We start from the raw sequence: 25,169 nt of genomic DNA, 5'->3' as shown, positions 1-25,169 counted from the left end.
CCAAGAATTTTGAAATTCCAAGAGGGATTTTTTCAGGTGGGGGGCCTACACAAACGGGTAGAGGTTGTGGTTGGCAGTTGGGTCATTTCAACAAAAAGCTTTTCCCAAATTCTTTTTCTAATTCTCCATTTTCTTTTTTCCCTTTTTTTTTTCCTTTAATCTTTTATTATTAATTTTTGTTGGTTTATTAAAGAACACAATTAGCTGCTAGCTTTGACGTTTTGCAACCCTTTAACGCCAGCCTCTCAGCCCCTCAGCCTCCGAGAGTTTTCTCTTCACATGCGTTTAATCGGTTTCAGAGAGTGAATTCGAGTCCTACAGAGCGAGCGTACCAGCAAGTATCGATAGGTTTGCGAAAGAACTCTATACAGTGTTGCACTGTATCCGCAAAAGCAAAAGGGAAAGAAAGAGATAAGAAAATATAGCGAATTTCAGGAAAAGGGTTGGTTTTTGTTTCTGTGGGGACGAAGTAGAGGAGGTTGAAGAGAAGATGATGCAGACGGAGCAGTCACAGGAGGCGGCTCAGCCGCCGCAGCAGCAGCAGCAGCAGCAGCTGATGTTGCAGAACTCCTCCGGAAGCCTCAGCTTCAGCAGCAACATGTCGAGGGAGGACGAGGAGATGTCAAGGTCGGCGCTTTCCACTTTCAGAGCCAAAGAGGAGGAGATCGAGAGGAAGAAGATGGAGGTCAGAGAGAAGGTTCAGGCTCAGTTGGGTCGTGTGGAAGAGGAGACCAAGCGTTTGGCCACCATTCGTGAGGTTTGTGCCAAAAAATAAAGTCTTTTTCCAATTAAACAATGATTTTTATGGGCTTTTTTTGTGTGTATTTTAGGCTAGATTAAAGGGTTAAAAATGATTTTATGCAAAAGAAAATTGTGGGTTTTCAAGGGAATTTAACTTTCTGAAAATTCTGGGTGACAAAAGTTGGAGGAAAAACCTAGATCTCCAGAACATGTAATGAAAATAAATTGGGTATTTTTTCATTTTTTTTTGTTTTTTTTTGTTTTTTGGATTTTCGTTTTTGAATTTTCGGTTTATGTATTTACAAAGGCCATGAACTCTTTGATGGAGGTAATTCCATTTTTCTTTACTAATTTCTAGAATTTTTTCCAAGAGAATTATTTGTTTGTCTCAGCTAACAGAGTAAATCTGGGGTTCTCTACACATCAAAATATGGAATTTAGCTGAGAAATTTCAACAACAAAGTTTAAAGTTTTTGATATGGCAAAAAACAGATTCTCTTCTTTCTCAAAACCCTCAAATTTGTCATATGGTCAGGTTTTATTTGGTCACTTGTTTATGTTTGCGACAAGAATATAAGTCCAAGGATGCCTTGTTGAAAATATCTGTGTCCCATGTGCATCATCTTCTGCTGGTTGAACCAGAAATATAGCCGTTGAATCAGTTGCTAGCAATTAGTAGATGATTAATTTCCTTTTTGTCGTAAATTATGGAACTTCCAGGAGCTTGAAGGGCTCTCAGATCCGATGAGGAAGGATGTTTCACAAGTTCGTAAGAGGATCGATGCGATTAACAAAGAGTTAAAGCCACTAGGACATACCTGCCAGAAGAAGGTTACACAACTTGGATTTTTACCACATTTTGGTGTTAATGTTTAATGCTATGCATATGCAATTATGGATCACTTCGTGCGTGGTTGTGATGAATTTTGGGTTTGTAACTTGTCACAGGAAAAGGAATACAGAGATGCACTTGAGGCTTTCAATGAAAAGAACAGAGAAAAAGTGCAGCTTATCACAAAGCTAATGGAGGTTAGTTTGTTAAACAACTTTTTATGTGGCATAGGTAGGGTTGCAATTACATAGTGTTTATATAATTCAACGTTTTGAGATTGTTTTGTTGTCGTGTAACATTTGATGCAGCTGGTGAGTGAAAGTGAGAAGACGAGGATGAAGAAGCTGGAGGAGCTGAGCAAGAACATAGAATCATTAAAGTGAAGAAATAGCAGCCTATGTGGGTAACTGATGATCTGATTAGGTTTGTGTGATGATGTATTTAAGGTGAGTTTTTTCGGTGTTTACATATATGGGTGGTGATTTGCATTTGGTGTAATTTCTAAGTTGGTTTGTTTCGTTAATTAGTGTTTGGTAAAAACATTTGGCTGATTTAGGCAGGAAAATACCCTTTAAATTTAAGCAGGTTTGTAACTAAAAGCATCTGGCCTTGCATTTTTCTTCTCATTTTTCCATGTATCCAAACACTGTACTACACTACTTCCTAGTGTAATGTGGGGTTCTTTGAATTTATTCCTATTCTTTGTTCTAACTTTTTATGGATTGCAAAGGCCATGATATTTATGTAATAATGTAAAGTTTTATGAGTAATTTGGGACATATGGAGTGTATTTTTTTCAATTTTTCTTCAGTACTCCGCTCTATACGAAACAATTGCATTTTCTACTCCTACCCCCACAACACCATGATCTTCTTCTTCTCTCTCTTTCATGGATTCTTGTGACTGTAACCTCCATTTGCTGAGATCTCTCCCGGTCTTCAAGAACACCATCAACCATGGTGAGTTGATTAGGAGCTTGCATGTGCACGGATTGGATGAGGGGAAGAGAAATAAAGTTGTGAGGGAGTTTGTGTTCATAGAAAATGGGTTGTATGTGGAGCTGACAACTGAGCCGCTTATGAGATTGATGAAATTTCCAGCTTCCCAAGTGCTCCAAGGGCATGTCAATGGTTGCTGGGTTTGCATTTTTGCATTTCATAAGAATTCACCTTCTGATTTTACATGCATTCCCTCTATTCTTTCAGTCTCCTCCATGTACCATTTTCAGTCTAATGAATTTAGTCTTATGTTGTCTCTCTGCTTATGAAGTTTTTCACGGTATTGTTCTTTTGGTGGGGGGTTGTCATTTTTTGTGTTTGTGTTTATGTTTGAGATGTACTAATTGCAGTATTATTCGATTACGGATTTGTAAACACATCGTTAGAATGATTAGCTTGATGTTTAGGATTTGGTTGTCTACATTTTTTTGGGATCTTTTTACCCTTTTAGATTTTGCTCCTTCCCCCGACAATTCTTGACTTCGCCACTGACTGAAGGCTAACTTTTTGTTGTGGCTTCACTTGTTTTGGAGGATATTGCAGTGTACTGATTCTCTCATATTATAGTGTGTGGATTGATTATTAATGTTATATTCTAAAGTATAAATTGGATCGTCTACTCATACTATAACATGTTGATGTGTTCTAGTATGTTTCAATAATTTTTCTTGATGAAGAGCCTTTGGTTTGCTTTCTATTTATGTTACTAGTTGCATGGAAGAGTGTATTTTGCATGCTATCGTTAGTGGTCGTGAGCATTACCACTACATAAATTATGATTGGTTTAGTTTAGGTTTTGAGATTTAAGTAGTGGACAAATTTGATCACATTCATCAACAACTATTCATGTGGTGATAATGCTCATAAAAATGCAATTTGAGTGGAAAAGCTAGGGTTACAAGACAACCATTTCACTGAATCTCTTGCAATCTTTAAAACCCAATGCAATTGCTGAAAATTTTATACTATATCGATGTATCGGATTACATCGAGTAACCGGGTTTAAACATTTTTATCCGTTCGAACATTGGTGCATCCTGTATAGGGATGATGTATAAAACGTGAAAGGAAGCTTCTTGCAAATAACCCAACGGTTAGGTTTAGTCAAGCATTCTTCCCCAAAATACAAGCATGGGTTGAAGCATCTGAGGAGGGGAAATGACATCACTTTTTCAAGCAGATTGAGCACGCTAAGTTAGCCATTGCTATACACAAAATACACGCTTCACCTAACACCAAAAAAGAATCCAAAAAATAACAAGTGCTATTATGTCCACTATGTTGTCTAATTTTTCACCCACTACTTAATGAAAGCTTTAGTGACAAGTTTATTCTATTGCAAGATTACATAGAAGGACATAAGCAAATTATAAAGAAAGTGTATTTGTTTGGGAACTGAAGTGACGTAGGCGACTCCGCCTCTCTCTGTATGTCTCAGGCGCACCAGTGAACTCACAACCATACTGAAAACCAAGCGAAAGACCCACGGTTTAAGTGTTGCTTCCCTTTGATTGAGTAAACACATTATGCCATTTTTAGAATTTAAGGAATGATTCTTGGTATAGACGCAAATAGTGGAAAAAATGGAACAAATCACGTCCCTTCCTCAAGTTTGGCCAAACGATAAGAACCTTAAAAGATGCAAATAGAGTTAGGGATTAAGGGTTCTGTCTCTGTCCATCTCTCTTGCAATTTCCTAAATGCATGTGAAACAATGAACAAATTTATAGATGAATTAGTTTAGAATATTGCTAGTATTAAAAAAAAAAAGATACTGCAAATAGTAAGTCATCCTCACTTGGATTGCCAATCGCCGCTCTCTTGTCTCTTCCAATCCCTTTCATCAAGTATGATATATGAATTTCCACGGCTAGTCATCTCATTCATGCATTCACTATATCTGCTCCTACAAGGCTTCATTAAAATTTGGAAAAGTCCACAGGAAATCTCGTGTATTCCTTATTAGTGAAAAACAAATAAGAAAGCAACGAGTGTAATAATGATTATTTTACTGTTAACAATAATTTCGCTGTTTAGAAAATTTGTAAATAATGACACAACAGTCATATCCAAGAAGTGACTAAATACGAGAACATATCTAAATACGTTTACGTAATTTACCATGTAGGCGATGGACTTGCAAAATACAAGAACATATCTAAATCCATTTACGTAATTTACCACAAGAAAAGAACAGTAAATAAGATGATAAGTTGTGAATTGTGATGGAACATGAAGACTCTTAATTCAAAGTCTCTGTTGTATATGGATTTCTACAACCCGTCACAAACAGGTACCAGCTGTGTCGACAAAGGACTTGCAAACTTGTAAAAGTGGTTGTAAACAACCGCCACTCATTTCGTTTTCCAATCAATCGGTTTTTCAACATAGGGAATTTGGAATTTAAAGGAAACCAAGAAACAAGACTAAATTGTAAATTCAAAACAGGAAATAAAGCAAATCCTAATTGAAAGATGCAAGCCTAAATCCATAAGAGCAAGGAAACCTAAATATATTCTCACACTTCCCATTTTTATTATTCTCCAACAGGGTCCAAAACTAGGGTTTACATGGCATATGTTAAATCAGGAAGAAACCAAAGTGGTGTTAATTAGGATTATATTTCATAAAGATGATCATAGTAATCCTAGGAATAGTATGGCTACTTGTGTAAGAAGGAATCACAATTCTCGAGTGAAACTAATTTTAGTCAGACTAGTACACGGATATACCATGATCATCATTATATATAAAAAGGAAAAGTATTTTTTTTTTAAAGTACAACGATATATTTACACTAAGAGGATGAGGGAGTTTAGCTAAGCCAGACAAAAGGCAACCTAATTTAGTATCAAATTTGTCATTCACGCGATTCGAACTTAAGACTTCTCACTTACAAATGAAAATGAATACAACCAGACCGTTGTATCGAGTGACAAAAAAAAAAGTACTTAAAAGCAATATATATCTCACAATTAGCAAAACTTTTTCACATCTGTCTCCCTCTCGTGCGTACCATAGTCAATACGGACAACGCTTACTATCTGGATATATGTTATACATACTATCTGGATATATTCTAGTTTGCTTCAACAATTTTTCTTGACGAAGAGTCTTTGGTTTGCTTTCTATTATGTTACTAGTTGCATGGAAGTGTGCATTTTGCTCGCTATCCTTCAATGGTCATGACCATTACCATTTACCACTTATATTAATTGCGATTGAATTAGTTTAAGTTTTGAGATTGAAGTAGTAAACAAATATGATCACATTCATCGACAATAATTCATGTGGCGGTAATGCTCATAAAAATGCACTTTGAGTGGAAAAGCTAGGGTTAGAAGAAAACCATTTCACTGAATCTCGTGCAATCATTAAAACCAGTGACGGAGCAAGCATGAGGTTATTGGTTGCCTTTAACCCCAATAACTTAAAAAACTTAATGTAAATTTGTTTGTGTATTGTATAATGACCCTTAAAAATAATTGAGGCAATCTAAATTATAACATCCTTCTTCTACTTGTTCTTTCACATTTGTCTTCATTTTCTATTTTCTTGTGCGCACCATGTGCTCTATGAAATATCTTAGTCAAAAAGCCTTCAATATTATTCCACAGTATCATGCAGTCACCCTTTACAAGCTACAAATAATAGTAGTTGTCGACGTATGTTGGCATAAACATTCGGCATATGTTGACAGGAATTAGCAAGTGCCTACTAGGTGCTCGATGAAATACCTCAATGAAGCTTTTTTAGTTGATATTATACCCCATTATTTAAAAATCCTAACTTCGCCACTGATTAAAACCCAATGCAATTGCCGAAATTTCTTTACTTTATCGATGTATTGGATAACTGGATTTAAACATTTTTAACCGTTCAAACATTGGTACATCCTGTACATAGATGTAGTATAAAACCCCAAAAGGAAGCTTCTTGCAAATAACTCCGAAATACAAGCATAGGTTGAAGCATCTGAGGTGGGGAGTTGACATCACTTTTTCTACTTTTGTCACCACTTTAATCATAGTTCAAGCAGATTGAGCACGCTAAGTTAGCCGTTGCTACACACAAAATACATGCTTCACCTAACACCAAAAAACAAAACCAAAAATTAATGAGTGCTATTATGTCAACTATATTGTTTTTACTTTTTCACTCACTTTTTAATGAAAGTTTTAGTGACAAGTTTATTTTATTGCGAAGTTACATAGAAGGACATAAGCAAAATATAAAGAAGTGTTTTTGTTTGGGAACTAAAGTGACATAGGCGACCCCGTCTCCCTGTATCTCTTCGGCGCACCACCACTCCACACAACCCAACTCAAAACCAAGCGAAAGACCCAAGGTTTAAGTGCTGCTTTCCTTTGATTGAGCAAACATATTTTGCCATTCTTAGGATTTAAGGAATGATTCTTGGTATAGACACAAATAGTGAGAAAAATGAAACAAATCACGTCCCTTCCTTTAGTCGGGCTAAACTGTAAGAACCCTAAAAAGTGCGAACAGAGTTAGGGATTAGGGCTTTAGTCTCTGTCTATCCCTCCTGCAATTTCGTAAATGCATGTGAATCAATGAACACATTAATAGATGAATTAGTTTAGAATATCACTAGTATTTACTACAAAAAAAAAAAAAAACTGCATATATTAAATCATCCTCACTTGCATTGCCAATTGCCACTCTCTTGTCTCTTCCAATCCCTTTCATAAATTATTATTTATGAATTTCCACGGCTAGACATATCGATTTTCCACCAAAGACTAATCGGTGTGCAAAGACTTCCACAGGTAGCTAGCCATCTCTTTCATGCATTCATAATATATGCTCGTACACGGCTTGCAAACTTGTAAATATCCAAGTAGTGACTACCAGTCTACCAGCATGTATGGTGTAAAACATAAGAACATATCCAAATCAGTTTTCGTAAGTAAGTTGATAAGTTGTGAATTGTGATGGAACATGAAGACCCTTAATTCAAAGTCTTCGCTGCCTATGCATTTCCACAATCCATCACAACCAGGTACCAGCTGTGTCGACAAGGAACCTGCAAACTTGTAAATGGGGTTGTGAACAACTGCCACTCATGTCAGTTACCCTTTGTTCTTTTCTCCATCAGACGACTTTCGTTTTCAGCTCTCCGGCCAACATCGATAATCTATTCCTATAAATTCCAGTATCATCAAAAATTTGAAAAGTCCATAGAAAATCTCTTGTGTTTCCTATTAGTGAAAAACAAATAAGAAAGCGATCAGTGTAACAATAACGACTTTAGACTGTTAATAACAATTCTATTGTCTAGAAAAATTTGTAAATAACGACTGAACAGTCAGATTCGTTTTAATTCGAACAAAATATAGAACATATCTAAATTCGTTTTCGTAATTTACCACAAGAAAAGAACTGTAAATAAGATGATAAGTTGTGGATCGTGATGGAACATGAAGACCTTTAATTCAAAGTCTCCGCTGCATGTGAATTTCTACAACACATCACAACCAGGTACTAAGCAGGTCGACAAAGGACTTGCAAACTTGTATAAGGGGTTGTGAACACTAGCCACTCATTTCAGTTACCTTTTTTTCTTTTCTCCATCAAACGACTTTCGTTTTCAACTCTCCGGCCTACATCTATAATCTGTTCCTACATGCATTCATAGTATCCGCTCCTACACGGCTTGCAACTTGTAAAAATCCAAGTAGCGACTACCAGTCTACCAGCATGTGTGGTGTAGGCGATGGTTGCAAAATTTAAGAACGTATCTAATGGTTGCAAAATATAAGAACGTACCTAAATCTGTTTTCGTAATTTACCACAAGAAAAAAACAGTAAATAAGATGATAAGTTGTGAATTGTGATGGAACATGAAGACCCTTAATTCAAAGTCTCCGCTGCATATGGATTTCTACAACCTATCACAACCAGCTGTGTCGATAAAGGACTTGCAAACTTGTAAAAGGGGTTGTGAACATCCGCCACTCATTTCAGTTACCCTTTTTTTTTTTTTTTTTTTGGAGCGGCGGTGGTGGTGAAGGCAATGGCATTAGCAGTGGTGGTGGCAGCGGGATGATGGTGGTGATGGTGATGGTAACAACAATTGTAAGGGTATGGTGGTGGTGCCAATAATGAGGTGTGGTGGTTGGGGTGCACAAGTTAAAATTTTTGTAGAAGCATTGACAACAGCACAAAACATAAAAAAAAAGTTTTTTTGTTTGGGAACTAAAGTGACTTAGGCAACCCTGCCTCTCTCAAAACCAAGCGAAAGACTCGAGATTTAAGAGCCACTTACTTTTGATTGAGCAAAATTTTTTTTGCCATTCTTTGGATTTAATCTGATATAGGCGCAAATAGTAGTAAAAATGGAACAAATCACGTCATTTACTCCAGTCGGGCCAAATGGTAAGAATCCTAAAAGGTGTGAACAGACTTAGGAATTAGGATTTATGTCTCTGTCTATCTCTCTTGCGGTTTTGTAAATGCATATGAATCAGTGAACAAGTTTTAAATGAATTAATTTGGAATATCGCTGAGTATTTACAAAAAAAAAAAAGTACCACAAATTATAATTCATTCTCACTTGCATTGCCAATTGCCACTCTCTTGTCCCTTCCAATTCCTTTCATCAAGTATGATTTATGAATTTCCACGGCTAGCCATATGGATTTTCCACCAAAGACTAATTGGTGTGCCAAGACTTCCACTGGTAGCTAGCCATCTCATTCATGCATTCATAATATCTGCTCCTACACGGCTTCATTAAAATTCGGATAACCATGGAAAATCTCTTGTATTCCCTATTAGTGCCAAGACACCACTCTAGTTTTGCTTTTGCTTTTTATTTCGAAAGCTGGTTCATAAAATAAAAATAAAAAAAATAAAACATAAATTTCACAGCATTCTCCTTTGTATAAGAAAGAGGGTGTCAATTTTATGTGTAAACTATCATTCGACATTTTAAACTATTACTCCAGCTGAGATTGACTTCCTGAACTCTTTTTGTTTTTTTTGTTAATAACCCCTGAACTATTTAAAATTAGCCAATTAACCCATTGTCAGTAGATTTCATCCACTATTTCATCAAATTTAAGGGTAGATTAGTCTTTCCATCATTAATTTTAACTTGTCAACTATAACTACCAATAAAATTATGACATATGGACATAAAATAATGTCTGTAATGACAATGTGAAATGGTTCGCTATGTAAACGTTTGGTTTTTATTTATTTTTTATTTTTTATGTTTTCTTATTATGCTATATGTTTAACACATTATTTTGTGTCACATGTCATAGTTTTATCGATGATTATCGTTGACAAGTAAGAATTGATGACGAAATGACCAATTCGTTCTTGAATTTGACGGAATAGTGAACGGAATATAATTGCAAGGGGTTAACTGGTTTATGGGTAACTAAAAGTTTCATCCTTTTAAATTTTATTATGGATAAGTGTATAAAATTATTCGAATATTGGTGCATCATGTACATAGATATCGTATAAAAAAACCCCAAACGGAAGCTTCATGCGAATAACCCCACGGGTAGGCTTACTGGCTTAGTCAAGCATTGGAGAAATTATAGTGGAGTCCGTAATACCACGTCATCCTTGATACTTCCTTTCAAATTTTGCCATGTGTCATGTTCTTACACAATTGGAATTTAATCTCATTTTTAATCTTTAAATAAATTTAAAAAATGAAAAGAACAAAAGAACAAAATAAATCGTGTTCCTGAAGTTGTTGCCCCCTTCGACCCAATCTGGTAATCCCCTTCCACGCACCGCTGCATCTCTTGTCTTCACGATTTGGGGATTGAAATCGAAAATGATCGGCAAAGCATAGGTTGAAGCATCCCGGGAGGGGAAATGACATCACATTTTCAACTTTTGTCACCACCTCTTTTTTTTTTTTTTTTTTTTGAAGAGACCTTTGTCACCACTTTAATCATCAAGATGCCTGCAATTTTCTATAACGGCCATGTCCTACTTACATGTATTCAGTTTTGTTTTTGCCTTCTATTTCCAAAAGCTGATTCAAAAAAAAAAAAAAAGGGGATGCACTATCCCCACTTCTTTTTATTTCTCACGCATCATTTTTTAATTTGCAACTGTTAGATCGAATGAATTAAAGAAGATCAAATAATAGAAATTAATAGAAGGTGTTTGAGAAGTAAAAAAAAAATATCGATAGCACACCACAAAAGATAAATTCCACATCGTTCTCCTTTTTGTATTAGCAAGAGGGTGTCAATTTTATATATAGTTCAAGCAGACTGAGCACATGCTGTTGATGTACACTAAATGCATGATGTGTCGACAAGGGGCTTGCAAACTTGTAAAAGGGGTTGTGAACACCCACCACTCATTTTGGACTGGATCTTTCCATCTTCTCTTCTCATCATCCTTATTTTCTCCTCTTTTTTTTTTTTTTAAGAACTTTAACGAAAACATTCGGTACTGTTTATTTTAACGAAAAATCAAATTTTTGTACTAAAAAATCAATTCTGGTACTATTCATTTTACCCTTTATTTTGTCCTTATCATTAAAACTCAAAATTTTCAAACCATTTTTATTAATTTTTTTTTTTATAAAAATTAATATAATATATTAACGTAACTTAATCGGACGATTATTCAAATTTATACCGTTGCAGAAAGCTTTTTTTAAATGATTTTTTATTTATGAGAATCTTGACTAGAAGTAGAACCCCACCCAAGTCACTATCTCCCAAAAGTATTGAAGAAATAAACGGGGCGAGAAGAAACAACTCATCACTAACCCGACCCGACCACACCTCCACGCTCAGACCACGGTTGGCGTTGGAGCCACTCGGTCACTGCAGACGATTAAAAAAAGTCACTTTCCCCAGAAAAAAAACGGAGGAGAAGGAAATTGGGACAATGGCTATCTATCAGACGACTTTCGTTTTCAGCTCTCTGCCCACATCGATAACTATTCCTATAAATTCCGGTATCGCGCTAATTTAGTAGCTAAACATCTCACCAGCAAAGCAAAGAAAAATTGTGTGTAATAATGGATAGCCATTGTCACCGCAGTATTGCTCGCTATTTGCTTCTTTTGCTTTTGGTCTCTTCCTGCATGCAGAGTACGACCAAACTCTGTTTCTGTTTGGCTGGTGAAGAAATTTCAAGCAGTGTGAAGACAAATTCATGCATTGACGAAGAAAGACAAGCGCTTCTCGTCTTTAAACAACATCTTGTTGATGATTCTGGTAGGCTTTCGTCTTGGGTGGGTCATGATTGCTGTCGATGGGAAGGCATTTCATGCAACAACAGCACTGGTCATGTCGTGAAGATGGACCTCCGGAATCCATATGACGGTTTTTATTATGAAATGGCGATGAATGCTTCTTTGCAAGGTAAGATAAATGCTTCTCTGTTGAGCTTGAAACATTTAAATTACCTGGACTTGAGCCAGAATTGGTTTGATCGCAGTCAAATTCCAAAGTTCTTTGGGGAGCTTAAAAGTTTGCAATATCTCAATCTCTCCTTTGCGCATTTTGGAGGAGAGATTCCCTCTTCTCTTGGTAACCTGTCAAGCCTAGATTTTCTTGATCTCGGGGGGAATGATTTATTATCTTCCAAAAATTTGAATTGGCTTTCTCACCTCTCTTCCCTGAAATACATTAATCTCAATGGCGTTAACCTTAACAGCACAGGAGTCAGTTGGGCATATGATATTATCATGCTTCCTTCATTGTTAGAGTTGCATTTATCTTCGTGCCAAATTGAAAGCATTCCACTCTCACTACAGAGCATTGGCTTCCTTCCACTCTCACTGCAGAGGATTAACTTGACATCACTTTTGGTCCTTGATATGTCGTATAATGGCATTAAAAGTTCTTCATTTCCCAGTTGGTTTCTTAATCTTACCAACCTCAAAACACTTGATCTATCCGGGAATGATTTCAGTGATCATTTTCCAAGTGAATTTTCAAACTTCAAATATTTGGAAAACCTTGATTTATCTGAAACAGGCTTAAACGGTCAAATTCCTAAAGTGAGTGGAAATTTCTGCAAACTAAAGGTCTTAAGTCTTTCAGGGAACAACTTTGATGGGGGGATTGAAGAGTTTTGGATGAGTCTCTCAAATTGTCCAAGTAATACATTAGAGTCACTAGATTTGTCATATTGCAAGCTTGAAGGCCAATTGCCGACCTTTTTAGGAATGTTTAAAAGTTTGCAGAATCTCAACCTTGGAGGAAACAATTTGTGGGGCTCAATTCCAGATTCCATCGGAAACTTGTCATCTTTAAGAACACTGGACCTCACTTCGAATAATATGAACTGCTCAATTCCAGAAAGTATTGGACAACTCTACGAGCTAGTTTCCCTACTTCTGCTTGGTAATTCATGGGAAGGTATTCTAACAGAAGCCCATTTCATAAATCTTACCAAATTACAAGATTTTGAAGTAGGAAATATAAACCGACCCATTTCCCTCATTTTCGACGTGGCTTCTGATTCGGTTCCTCCTTTCCAGCTCCACACAATTCAAATCATAAATTGTGGGATAAAACCTGGTTTTCGAGTATGGCTTCAAGCTCAAATTGAATTGTCCGATGTTACTCTTAGTGGTAATGGAATCTCAGATTCCATACCAGAGGAATGGTTGTCGAAGATATCTTCCCAACTCACCCTACTAGATTTGTCTTACAACCAATTTCGTGGAAACTTTCCATCCCATTTGAAATTTCCAATTTTATTGTTTATTGATTTGAGTCATAATCAGTTGGAAGACCAACTCCCACTTTGGTGGTCCACTAATGTACTTTACCTTTATCTTGAAAGCAATTTATTTTCCGGGTCAATCCCCTCAAATATTGACCAAATGATGCCCAAGTTGCAAGAATTGTTACTTGATGAGAATCATTTGAATGGCACTATTCCTCCCTCTATTTTTAACATCCAGAAGTTGCAAATCATGTCTCTAAGGAGCAATCAATTTTACGGAGAATTCCCTCATGCATGGAGAGCAAAGAGCTATATGATTTTTCTAGACGTTGGTCAAAACAATCTCTCTGGTAAGATTCCCACTTCATTGGGGGGACTACGTTTCCTGGAAATATTAAAGCTCAACGACAACAATTTTGAAGGTGAAATTCCTGATGCCTTGCAAAATTGTTCTAGTTTGAGGAGTATTGATCTTGGAGACAACAAGTTATCTGGGAAAATACCTCTATGGATAGGAGGGTCAAACGTATCTATGTTGTCTAGGCTACGATTACGGTTTAACTATTTGAGTGGCCATATTTCCCAACAACTGTGCAATCTCCATGGCCTTCACATCCTCGACCTTAGTCACAACAGCCTTTCAGGTACTATTCCCATGTGTTTGGATAATTTAACTTCGCTAGTCAATGATGATTCTTATAGAAACTATTATGATAGGCTTGAGCAAGCCACACTGACACTAAAAGGAGAAGAACTTGTGTACAACACGACTCTATATCTTGTAAAGAGCATTGATCTTTCATCAAATAATTTACAAGGTGAAATCCCTGAAGAAATAAGCAGCCTCATTATGTTGGGCACCTTGAATTTGTCTATGAATCAATTAACTGGAAAGATCCCTTCCAAGGTCGGAAATTTGCGATGGCTCGAAACTCTTGATCTCTCACACAACCACCTTTCGGGAAAGATTCCTCAAAGCTTGTCATCTTTAACCTCTTTGTCCCACTTGAACTTGTCTTACAACAACTTGTCCGGAAGAATTCCTTCTGGAAACCAGCTTCAAACGCTCAATGTTTCGTCCATTTATATGGGCAATCCATCACTATGTGGCGTTCCTCTCACAACTAAGTGCCTTGAAGATGACACTTTTACTGCTAAGGATGCAAAGGACAAGAATGATGATGGAAAAGATAAGTTGTGGCTCTATGTCAGCGTGGTACTTGGCTTTATCGTAGGCTTTTGGGGCGTTTGCGACACATTGATCTTAAAGACATCGTGGAGGTATGCCTATTTTCAATTCTTCGATGACATCAAAGATAAGGTAGCACTAGCAATTTCATTGAAATTGGCTCGTTTCAAAAGGTTTTTATTCTAAAATTTGATTATACTAAAATATAGTGTGATGTTTTTACTTTCTACTTTGTGTTTTAGTACTTGCAACTTATGTATTAAATAAAAGAATCTTTCAGTAAGTGTTGTCACAAACAATTATGTAACGGTTATCCATTTAATACAAGAATTCTATGTAGTTTGTACTTATCAATCGCATAATACAAAATTTATATGCAACGGTTATCTGTGTAATGTTGCAATTTAACAAAATAACATTACGAACTAGATAAGCACACGTATGTACACTTGAATGTCGTCGAACTCGGCCAGTGGTATTCCACCTCCACCGCCTTCGAGACAAGGAGGAAGAATTGGTGGTTCGATATCGTCGAGAGTTTTCTGGGATTCATGTTCCTTGCAGAGAGAGAGGTCGATGGCGTCTTCTGGGTTCCTGTCCCTTGCCGAGAGAGAGATGGGAGAAGTATGGGGGTAAAGGAGAGGCTTTTCTTCCATTTCGGTGGATGCTGCAAAACCATACAAAAATAGGAGGGAGACAAGGAGGAAGAAGAAGGAGAAGAAGTTGAACCCTTGAATTGGGAAAAGGAACAAACTTGTGGAGGCGATTGAATTGGGTTTGAAGATTTGAGGGTTTTTTGGCGTCTGTTGCAGAGAGAGATTAGGGGGTGGGTCTAGGGTTTGCACAGAGGGTGGGTGGGCGATTCAAGTGAGGGGCTAGGGCTAGAGGGATGGGGGCTCCATCTCTATTCTCGCTTGCTGAAACTTTCCGCTCTTCAGGTAATCTCTCAGTTGAAAGCTTCTGATTAATTTTTTTCTTTGGATTTATGTATTTTTCCCCCCAGTGAATTCGAAATGAAATCAGAAAAACGGATTTAGTAAACAAATTAATGAAAGTTTTATTTGCGTGCCCTGTTTTTGATTTGTTTGGTTTGGCTTTTAGAGAATAAAGTAGCTTGCTGCTACCCTTGATTTTCCAGTGACATTTGTGCAGCCTGCATTTAATCACATCTTTCTTCATATCTTTCTTTTTTCACATGATTTATATAAGCTTTTTCTTTGCTCTCTTTTTTCACATCTTTCTAATTGTTTATGTGCAAATGGGGTTGTACGTATTAATGAGTGCTTGTGTTGTTTACAGCGAGCTCCGTTCAAGGTAGTTTCAGTTCTTATAGACAATTTTTTCATGATTTCTGGGTTTCTTTTTGCTTCTTCTCTGTTAAATTACTCATCTGGAATTCAATTTTGTTCAAAGACCAAGTATTGTTCTTCAATTAAGATTTCTGGGTTTGCTTTTTTTGTTGTTGCTTCTTTTCTGTTAAATTACTCATCTGGATGTGAATTTAGTTCAAAAATTAAGTATTGTTCTTCAATTAATCTTACAAGAATGCATATCAGAACTTGGCAGACTAGGTGTTCGATGAAATGTGTTTGAGAATCCGTCAATATGATATATTATAATTCTGACTCTCCTCTTCAGCTCCGGCCCCAGGTGCATGAAAGCAACATGGTCCTGGTCAGCGGTCTCTTCCTTCACAGTTCTGGACGACTGTTCTGAACCTCTGGCGATTCCGACTGAGAAGGGGGTCAATAACAACAACATGTACTATCCTTTTATCAACTTTTAGTCAGGTTCAAATTTAGAATGCATTTGTACTCATGAGGCATTGGGGTAAAGTGCCTATGTTCTGTATTTTGTTGTTATTTTTTTCATCCTTTTAAATTTTATTATGGATAAGTTTTATGGGAGCCAACCATTTATACTTATTCATATTCAAATGTAATATAATATCGATTTTGTAAGAATTTTTTGCCAATAATTTATGAATTTTTGTCAGTGAAACAATTTTCTAGCAGCATTTGGTCGGACGCTAATAATTTTTGTACTGCTGGATTATTATTTGTTTGTTTCAGCTAACAGAGTAAATCTGTGTTCTGTACACAACAAAAATATGGAATTTAGCCGAGAAATTTCAACAACTAAGTTTAAACTTTATGATATGGCAAAAAACAAATTCTCTTCTTTCTCAAAACCCTTAAATTTGTCATAGGGTCAGGTTTTATTTGGTCACTTGTTTATGTTTGCGACAAGAATATAAGTCCAAGGATGCCTTGTTGAAAATTTCTGTGTCCCATGTGCTTCATCTTTTAAACCAGAAATATAACCATTGGATCATTTGCTAGGAATTTGTAGATGATTAATTTCCTTTTTGTCTTAAATTATGGAACTTCCAAGAGCTTGAAGGGCTTTCAGGTCCAATGAGGAAGGATGTTTCACAAGTTCGTAAGAAAGATCGATGCGATTAACAAAGAGTTGGCCACTAGGACATGCCTGCCAGAAGAAGGTAACACAACTTGGATTTTTACCACATTTTGGTGTTAATGTTTACCGCTATGCATATGCAATTATGGATCAATTCGTGCGGTTTCGTGATGAATTTTGGGTTCGTAACTTGTCACAGGAAAAGGAATACAGAGATGTACCAGTGCAGCTTATCACAAAGCTAATGGAGGTTAGTTTGTTAAACAATTTTTTACTTGGTATAGCTAGGGTTGCAATTTCATGGATGGTTTGAACTCGAACCAACCAATCCTACAAAATTTGGGCTTACCTCCGGTTAGGAGTTCAACCCGTCCAAACTCTCAACCGATGCTAGTTATCACTCATTATATTTCGATTCAGTAAAAGCGTACAAAGTGTTTACATAATTCAAGGTTTTGAGATTGTCTTGTTGTCGTGTTACATTTAATGCAGCTGGTGAGCGAAAGTGAGGAGACGAGGATGAAGAAGCTGGAGGAGCTGAGCAAGAACATATAATCTTTAAAGTGAAGAAATAGCAGCCAATGTGGGTAACTGAGGATCTGATTAGGTTTGTGTGATGATGTATTTAAGGTGAGTTTTTTCAATGTTTACATATATGGGTGGTGATTGGCATTTGGTGTAATTTCTAAGTTGGTTTGTTTCATTAATTAGTGTAAAACATTTGGCTGATTTAGGCAGGAAAATACCCTTTAAATTTAAACAGATTTGCAACTAAAAGCATCTGGCCATGCATTTTCCTTCTCATTTTTCCATGTATCCAAACACCGTACTACACTACTTCCTAGTGTAATGTGGGGTTCTTTGAATTTATTCCTATTCTTTGTTTTATATTTTTATGGATTGCAAAGGCCATGATATTTATGTAATAATGTCAAGTTTTACAAGTGATTTTTGGACAAATGGAGTGTATTTTGTTCAATTTTTCTTCAGCACTCTGCTCTATATGGAACGATTGCATTTTCTACTCCTACCCCCACAACACCATGATCTTCTTCTTCTCTCTCTTTTCATGGATGCTTTGACTGTAACCTCCATTTGCTGAGATCTCTCCCGGTCTTGAAGAACACCATCAACCGCGGTGAGTTTATCAAAAAACCCACCATCCCCATTTTCCAAGTTTTCCCTTCTCTCCAAATATTGAATGTTTCTGCTCTTCTGCGTGGCTGGTTTTGTTTGTTTCCAGAAGATAAGTGCAATTCTGTCTACCTGTTCCTGAAATTTTTGTGTCTCATTGGAGCCTCTCAACCTCCATTCAACCACTGACTGTATCTTCTCAATGATGATTTCCTGATTCAGAAGGCTTACCTGCATAACAAAAGAGTTCATTTTTGATAAAAATGTAAATATTTGGTGTTTCAAAGGCTCATGAATTTTCTAAATAATCTCACACAACCCTAAGACTAGAAAGTAGAAACACATACCTCTCTCTTTGTTTGGGTGAACATTCACATCAACATGTTCAGGTGGTAACATAATTGACATGTATATGTAGGGTTTTGATGCTTTTGGCAATGTTGCAGCATAAACAACTTCTAGAGCTCTCTTCAGAGCATTGCAATCTACCAATCTATCTGTGGTTTGAAAGAACAACGAATAAGAAAACATATCAATGGTGTAATTCTGACCTCAGGTATATTTGTGTTCTAAAGCCTTTTACTTCTTCCGATTTCTTCAGAGCCATTATTTACCCATATGTGATTTGTAAAGTGGAAGATTGGATTTCATATGTTTGAGTATTTAGGGTTTTGTACCATGCAAACTTGAGCTTATTGATCCAAATGTCTAGAACAGTGTACTTAACCAATTTCATATCCTCTTGTGCTAAGGAGAGTATATTACTTGCCAATGAGAAATATACTTCATATAATAGCAATGTGATGATGTGTGGCATGCTTTAATTAGGGATATTTTTGTGTAGCAAGAAAGCCATAGAGAGAGAGAGAGAGAGAGAGTCACATTTTTGTTTTTTTTGGATTTGGTTAATGTAGTGATTACGCAATGAAAGCCGAAGACACACAAATGACACTTGTAGTTGGGAATTTGAGAGCTACAAGCAGAGCTCATGGAAAGTAAGCTTTTGTAATGTGTCTAATGGCATAGTCAAGGAGTTGTCCACCTAATGTCTACTCTACAGCGATCGTAGAGTAGATCTGTTTGTGTTGAGCAAAACTATGATCAATTTGATCAATTTACATAAATGAAGATAAATTGGGTTTTTTTCAACTTAATTTTTTTTGGATTTTTTGTTTTTGAATTTTTGGTTTATGTATTTACAAAGGCCATGAACTCTGATGGAAGTAATTCCATTTTTTTAAAACTAATTTCCAGAATTTTTGTAAATCTGGAGTTCTGTACACAACTAAATATGGAATTTCAACAACAAAGTTTAAACTTTCTGATATGGCCAAAAACAGATTCTCTTCTTTCTCAAAACCCTCAAATTTGTCATATGGTCAGGTTTTGTTTGGTCACTTGTTTATGTTTGCAACAAGAATATAAGTCCACGGATGCCTTGTTGAAAATATCTGTGTCCCATGTGCTTCATCTACAGCTGGTTAAACCAGAAATAGAGCTGTTGAATCGGTTGGGAGCAATTAGTAGATGATTAATTTCATTTTTGTCGGAAATTATGGAACTTCCAGGAGCTTGAAGGGCTCTCAGATCCGATGAGGAAGGATGTTTCACAAGTTCGTAAGAAGATCGATGCGATTAACAAAGAGTTAAAGCCACTAGGACGTACCTGCCAGAAGAAGGTAACACAACTGGATTTTTACCACATTCTGATGTTAATGTTTACTGCTATGCATATGCAATTATGGATCAATTCGTGCGTGATCGTGATGAATTTTGGGTTTGTAACTTGTCACATGAAAAGGAGTACAGAGATGCACTTGAGTTTTTCAATGAAAAGAACTGAGAAAAAGTCAAACTTCAAATCTTTGGAAAACCTTGATTTATCTACAACAGGCTTAAAAGGTCAAATTCCTAAAGTGAGTGGAAATTTCTGCACACTAAAGGTCTTAAGTCTTTCAGGGAACTACTTTGATGAGGGGATTGAAGAGTTTTGGAGGAGTCTCTCAAATTGTCCAAGTAATACACTAGAGTCACTAGATTTGTCATATTGCAACCTTGAAGGCCAATTGCCGGCCTTTTTAGGAATGTTTAAAAGTTTGCAGAATCTCAACCTTAGAGGAAACAATTTGTGGGGCTCAATTCCAGATTCCATTGGAAACTTGTCGTGCTTGAGAACACTGGACCTCACTTCGAATAATATGAACGGCTCAATTCCAGAAAGTATTGGACAACTCTACGAGCTAGTTTCCCTACGTTTGTTTGGTAATTCATGGGAAGGCATTCTAACGGAAGCCCATTTCATAAATCTTACTAGATTACAACATTTTGAAATAGGAAACATAGACCGACCCACGTCCCTCATTTTCGACGAGGCTTATGACAGGGTTCCTCCTTTCAAGCTCTATACAATTTGGATAAAAAATTGTCGGATAAGTCCTGGTTTTTGGGTATGGTTTCAAACTCAAACTAAACTGTCTGATGTTATTCTTAGTGGTAATGGAATCTCGGCTTCCATACCAGAGGAATGTTTGTTGAAGATATCTCCCCAACTCACCCGACTAGACTTGTCTTACAACCAATTTCGTGGAAACTTTCCATCCCATTTGAAATTTCCAAATTTATGGTATATTGATTTGAGTCATAATTAGTTGGAGGGCCCACTTCCACTTTGGTGTTTCCCTAATGTCTATTACCTTTATCTAGAAAGCAATTTCTTTTCCGGTCCAATCCACTCAAATATTGACCAAATGATGCCCAAATTGAATGAATTGTTACTTGATGAGAATCATTTGAATGGCACAATTCCTCCCTCTATTTGTAACATCCAGAACTTGCAAATCATGTCTCTAAGGAGCAATCAATTTTACGGAGAATTCCCCCATGCATGGAGAGTAAAGAGCTATATGATCTTTCTAGATGTTGGTCAAAACAACCTCTCTGGTAAGATTCCCACTTCATTGGGGGGACTACGTTCCCTGGAAATATTAAAGCTCAACGACAACAATTTTGGTGGTAAAATTCCTGATTCCTTGCAAAATTGTTCTAGTTTGAGGAGTATTGATCTTGGAGACAACAAGTTATCTGGGAAAATACCTCAATGGATAGGAAGATCAAACGTATCCATGTTGTCTAGGCTACCGATTACGGTCCAACTATTTTAGTGGATGTATTTCCAAGCAACTGTGCAATCTTCATGGCCTTCACATCCTCGACCTTAGTCACAACAGCCTTTCAGGTACTATTCCCATGTGTTTGGATAATTTAACTTCGCTAGTCAATGATGATTCTTATTACCACGATTATGATAGGCTTGAGCAAGCCGCACTGACATTAAAAGGAGAAGAACTTGTGTACAACACGACTCTATATCTTGTAAAGAGTATTGATCTTTCATCAAATAATTTACAAGGTGAAATCCCTGAAGAAATAAGCAGCCTCATTATGTTGGGCACCTTGAATTTGTCCATGAATCAATTAACTGGAAAGATCCCTTCCAAGGTTGGAAATTTGCGATGGCTCGAAACTCTTGATCTCTCACACAACCACCTTTCGGGACAGATTCCTCAAAGCTTGTCATCTTTAACCTCTTTGTCCCACTTGAACTTGTCTTACAACAACTTGTCCGGAAGAATTCCTTCTGGAAACCAGCTTCAAACGCTCAATGTTTCGTCCATTTATATGGGCAATCCATCACTATGTGGTGTTCCTCTCACAACTAAGTGCCTTGAAGATGACACTTTTACTGCTAAGGATGCAAAGGACAAGAATGATGATGGAAAAGATAAGTTGTGGCTCTATGTCAGCGTGGTACTTGGCTTTATCGTAGGCTTTTGGGGCGTTTGCGGCACATTGATCTTGAAAACATCGTGGAGGTATGCCTATTTTCAATTCTTCGATGACATCAAAGATAAGGTAGCACTAGCAATTTCATTGAAATTGGCTCGTTTCAAAAGGTTTTTATTCTAAAATTTGATTATACTAGTATATAGTGTGATGTTTTTCCTTTCTACTTTGTGTTTTAGTACTTGCAACTTATGTATTAAATAAAGGAATCTTTCAGTAAGTGTTGTCACAAACAATTATGTAACGGCTATCCATTTAATACAAGAATTCTATGTAGTTTGTACTTATCAATCGCATAATACAAAATTTATATGCAACGGTTATCTGTGTAATGTTGCAATTTAACAAAATAACATTACGAACTAGATAAGCACACGTATGTACACTTGAATGTCGTCGAACTCGGCCAGTGGTAGTCCACCTCCACCGCCTTCGAGACAAGGAGGAAGAATTGGTGGTTCGATATCGTCGAGAGTTTTCTGGGATTCATGTTCCTTGCAGAGAGAGAGGTAGGAGAATTCGATGGCGTCTTCTGGGTTTCTGTCCCTTGCCGAGAGAGAGATGGGAGAAGTGTGGGGGTAAAGGAGAGGCTTTTCTTCCATTTCGGTGGATGCTGCAAAACCATACAAAAATAGGAGGGAGACAAGGAGGAAGAAGAAGGAGAAGAAGTTGAACCCTTGAATTGGGAAAAGGAACGAACTTGTAGAGGCGATTGAATTGGGTTTGAAGATTTGAGGGTTTTTTGGCGTCTGTTGCAGAGAGAGATTACGGGGTGGGTCTACGGTTTGCACAGAGGGTGGGTGGGCGATTCAAGTGAGGGGCTAGGGCTAGAGGTATGAGGGCTCCATCTCTATTCTCGCTTGCTGAAACTTTCCGCTCTTCAGGTAATCTCTCAGTTGAAAGCTTCTGATTAATTTTTTTCTTTGGATTTATGTATTTTTTCCCCCCAGTGAATTCGAAATGAAATCAGAAAAACGGATTTAGTAAACAAATTGATGAAAGTTTTATTTGCGTGCCCTGTTTTTGATTTGTTTGGTTTGGCTTTTAGAGAATAAAGTAGCTTGCTGCTACCCTTGATTTTCCAGTGACATTTGTGCAGCCTGCATTTAATCACATCTTTCTTCATATCTTTCTTTTTTCTTTGCTCTCCTTTTTCACATCTTTCTAATTGTTTATGTGCAAATGGGGTTGTACGTATTAATGAGTGCTTGTGTTGTTTACAGCGAGCTCCGTTCAAGGTAGTTTCAGTTCTTATAGACAATTTTTTCAAGATTTCTGGGTTTCTTTTTGCTTCTTCTCTGTTATATTACTCATCTGGAATTCAATTTTATTGAAAGACCAAGTACTGTTCTTCAATTAAGATTTCTGGGTTTTTTTTTGTTGCTTCTTTTCTGTTAAATCACTCATCTGGATGTTAATTTAGTTCAAAAACTAAGTATTGTTGTTCAATTAATCTTACAAGAACGTGGCAGACTAGGTGTTCGATGAAATGTATCTGAGAATCCGTCAATATGATATATTATAATTCTGACTCTCCTCTTCTGCTCCGGCCCCAGGTGCATGAAAGCGACATGGTCCTGGTCGACGGTCTCTTCCTTCACAGTTCTGGACGACGGTTCTGAAACTCTGGCGATTCCGACTGAGAAAGAGGTCAATAACAAGAAGGTAACAGAATTCAATGTTTTGTGTTTGTTATAGAGGCATATTTGCAACAGTTTATGAGAGAATATTTCTAGATAGTCTGTCCAGATAGCTTAGAATGTGGTTCATGATGCATATGGCTGAAGCGGTTTTGGCTACATTTTGGATTGCTCATTATTTTTTTTGCTGGCCTTGGCTGGTACAAATACATATAAGAAGTACTATCCTTTTAACAACTTTTAGTCTGGTTCAAATTTAGAATGTATTTGTACTCATGAGGCATTTATGAGTGAACACATTTATGGATAAGTGAACAAATACATAAAGTGCCTGTGTTCTGTGTTTTGTTGTTATTTTTTCATCCTTTTAAATTTTATTACGGATAATTGAACACATTTATGAGTGTCAACCATTTGTCCTCATTCATATTCAAATGTAATATAATATCGATTTTGTAAGAAGTTTTTGTCAATAATTTATGAATTTTTGTCAGTGAAACAATTTTCTAGCAGCATTTGGTCGGACGCTAATAATTTTTGTACTGCTGGATAATTATTTGTTTGTCTCAGCTAACAGAGTAAATCTGGGGTTCCGTACACAACAAAAATATGGAATTTAGCCGAGAAATTTCAACAACAAAGTTTAAACTTTATGATATGGCAAAAAACAGATTCTCTTCTTTCTCAAAACCCTTAAATTTGTCATATGGTCAGGTTTTATTTGGTCACTTGTTTATGTTTGCGACAACAAGAATATAAGTCCAAGGATGCCTTGTTTAAAATTTCTGTGTCCCATGTGCTTCATCTTCTGCTGGTTAAACCAGAAATATAACCCTTGGATCCTTTGCTAGCAATTAGTAGATGATTAATTTCCTTTTTGTCGTAAATTATGGAACTTCCAGGAGCTTGAAGGGCTCTCAGGTCCAATGAGGAAGGATGTTTCACAAGTTTGTAAGAAAGATCGATGCGATTAACAAAAAGTTAAAGCCACTAGGACATACCTGCCAGAAGAAGGTAACACAACTTGGATTTTTACCACATTTTGGTGTTAATGTTTACTGCTATGCATATGCAATTATGGATCAATTCGTGCGGGTTCGTGATGAATTTTGGGTTCGTAACTTGTCACAGGAAAAGGAATACAGAGATGCACAAGTGCAGCTTATCACAAAGCTGAAGGAGGTTAGTTTGTTAAACAATTTTTTACTTGGCATAGCTAGGGTTGCAATTTCATGGATGGTTTGAACTCGAACCAGTCTGGCCAGTTTGGGGTTAGAGTGGGGGCGGTTGAGCCTGCTTTGACAAAATACCAATCCTACAAAATTTGGGCTTACCTCCGGTTAGGAGTTCAACCCGTCCAAACTCTCAACTGATGCTAGTTATCCCTCATTATATTTCGATTTGGTAAAAGCGTACAAAGTGTTTACATAATTCAAGGTTTTGAGATTGTCTTGTTGTCGTTTTACATTTGATGCAGCTGGTGAGCTAAAGTGAGAAGACGAGGATGAAGAAGCTGGAGGAGCTGAGCAAGAACATAGAATCTTTAAAGTGAAGAAATAGCAGCCTATGTGGGTAACTGATGATCTGATTAGGTTTGTGTGATGATGTATTTAAGGTGGCCTATGTGGCTTAGCAAATCTACAATCTTTGAATAATCATCAGCAGAATTTCGTAGTGTC

General features: G+C 36.8%; 2 protein-coding genes and 6 long non-coding RNA genes across 15 annotated transcripts in view; 3 read left to right on the top strand and 5 right to left on the bottom strand.

Moving 5' to 3' along the window:
- The first annotated feature begins 195 nt into the window (after window positions 1–195).
- On the top strand, window positions 196–25,169 carry LOC126593523 (uncharacterized). Of its 4 annotated transcripts, none has more exons than XM_050259618.1 (4): window positions 196–757; window positions 1,462–1,572; window positions 1,690–1,770; window positions 24,968–25,169. In XM_050259618.1, the coding sequence occupies exons 1-4, from the start codon at window positions 491–493 to the stop codon at window positions 24,977–24,979; spliced, it is 471 nt and encodes a 156-aa protein (XP_050115575.1). In that variant the 5' UTR covers window positions 196–490; the 3' UTR covers window positions 24,980–25,169. The 4 variants fall into 4 exon arrangements, with proteins under 4 accessions (XP_050115575.1, XP_050115574.1, XP_050115573.1 ...); XM_050259617.1 differs by having other exon boundaries at window positions 24,959–25,169; XM_050259616.1 differs by lacking the exon at window positions 24,968–25,169 and adding an exon at window positions 17,366–17,761.
- Window positions 2,137–25,169, bottom strand: part of LOC126593532 (uncharacterized) — a 48,179-nt gene continuing 25,146 nt past the window's right edge. The window contains exon 2 of the long non-coding RNA XR_007612989.1: window positions 2,137–2,742. This is a non-coding gene — a long non-coding RNA (uncharacterized LOC126593532). The remainder of the gene's footprint in view (window positions 2,743–25,169) is intronic.
- LOC126593533 (uncharacterized) lies at window positions 7,002–8,564 on the bottom strand. The gene is made up of 3 exons (XR_007612990.1): window positions 8,013–8,564; window positions 7,236–7,783; window positions 7,002–7,117 (listed from the first exon to the last, which is right to left on the bottom strand). It is a non-coding gene; the product is annotated as an uncharacterized LOC126593533 (long non-coding RNA).
- Window positions 11,512–25,169, top strand: part of LOC126593522 (receptor-like protein EIX2) — a 35,777-nt gene continuing 22,119 nt past the window's right edge. Inside the window, exons 1-2 of one of the 5 annotated variants that reach the window (XM_050259614.1) lie at window positions 11,512–14,544; window positions 21,880–21,960. In XM_050259614.1, the coding sequence (XP_050115571.1) occupies window positions 11,603–14,544; window positions 21,880–21,960 (3,023 nt within the window). In that variant the 5' untranslated portion in view covers window positions 11,512–11,602. Of the gene's footprint in view, window positions 14,626–21,879; window positions 22,138–22,216; window positions 22,360–25,169 lie in introns of those variants that run through there. The other 4 variants (XM_050259613.1, XR_007612981.1, XM_050259612.1 and 1 more) reach the window with 4 other exon arrangements.
- Window positions 12,582–25,169, bottom strand: part of LOC126593527 (uncharacterized) — a 32,298-nt gene continuing 19,710 nt past the window's right edge. The window contains exons 2-3 of the long non-coding RNA XR_007612982.1: window positions 20,062–20,118; window positions 12,582–12,727 (exon numbers count right to left, since the gene is read on the bottom strand). This is a non-coding gene — a long non-coding RNA (uncharacterized LOC126593527). The remainder of the gene's footprint in view (window positions 12,728–20,061; window positions 20,119–25,169) is intronic.
- Window positions 15,460–15,823, bottom strand: LOC126593531 (uncharacterized). Its single transcript, XR_007612988.1, has 2 exons — window positions 15,687–15,823; window positions 15,460–15,577 (listed from the first exon to the last, which is right to left on the bottom strand). It is a non-coding gene; the product is annotated as an uncharacterized LOC126593531 (long non-coding RNA).
- LOC126593528 (uncharacterized) lies at window positions 15,889–17,123 on the top strand. The gene is made up of 3 exons (XR_007612983.1): window positions 15,889–16,213; window positions 16,847–16,955; window positions 17,073–17,123. It is a non-coding gene; the product is annotated as an uncharacterized LOC126593528 (long non-coding RNA).
- On the bottom strand, window positions 22,801–23,306 carry LOC126593530 (uncharacterized). The gene is made up of 2 exons (XR_007612987.1): window positions 23,009–23,306; window positions 22,801–22,922 (listed from the first exon to the last, which is right to left on the bottom strand). It is a non-coding gene; the product is annotated as an uncharacterized LOC126593530 (long non-coding RNA).

The sequence above is a fragment of the Malus sylvestris genome, chromosome 12, assembly GCF_916048215.2.
Source record: "Malus sylvestris chromosome 12, drMalSylv7.2, whole genome shotgun sequence".
In the NCBI taxonomy this organism is placed as follows: domain Eukaryota; kingdom Viridiplantae; phylum Streptophyta; class Magnoliopsida; order Rosales; family Rosaceae; genus Malus; species Malus sylvestris.
The sequence above is the reverse complement of the archived record's forward strand: the minus strand, read 5'-3'. Positions and strand labels throughout refer to the sequence as shown.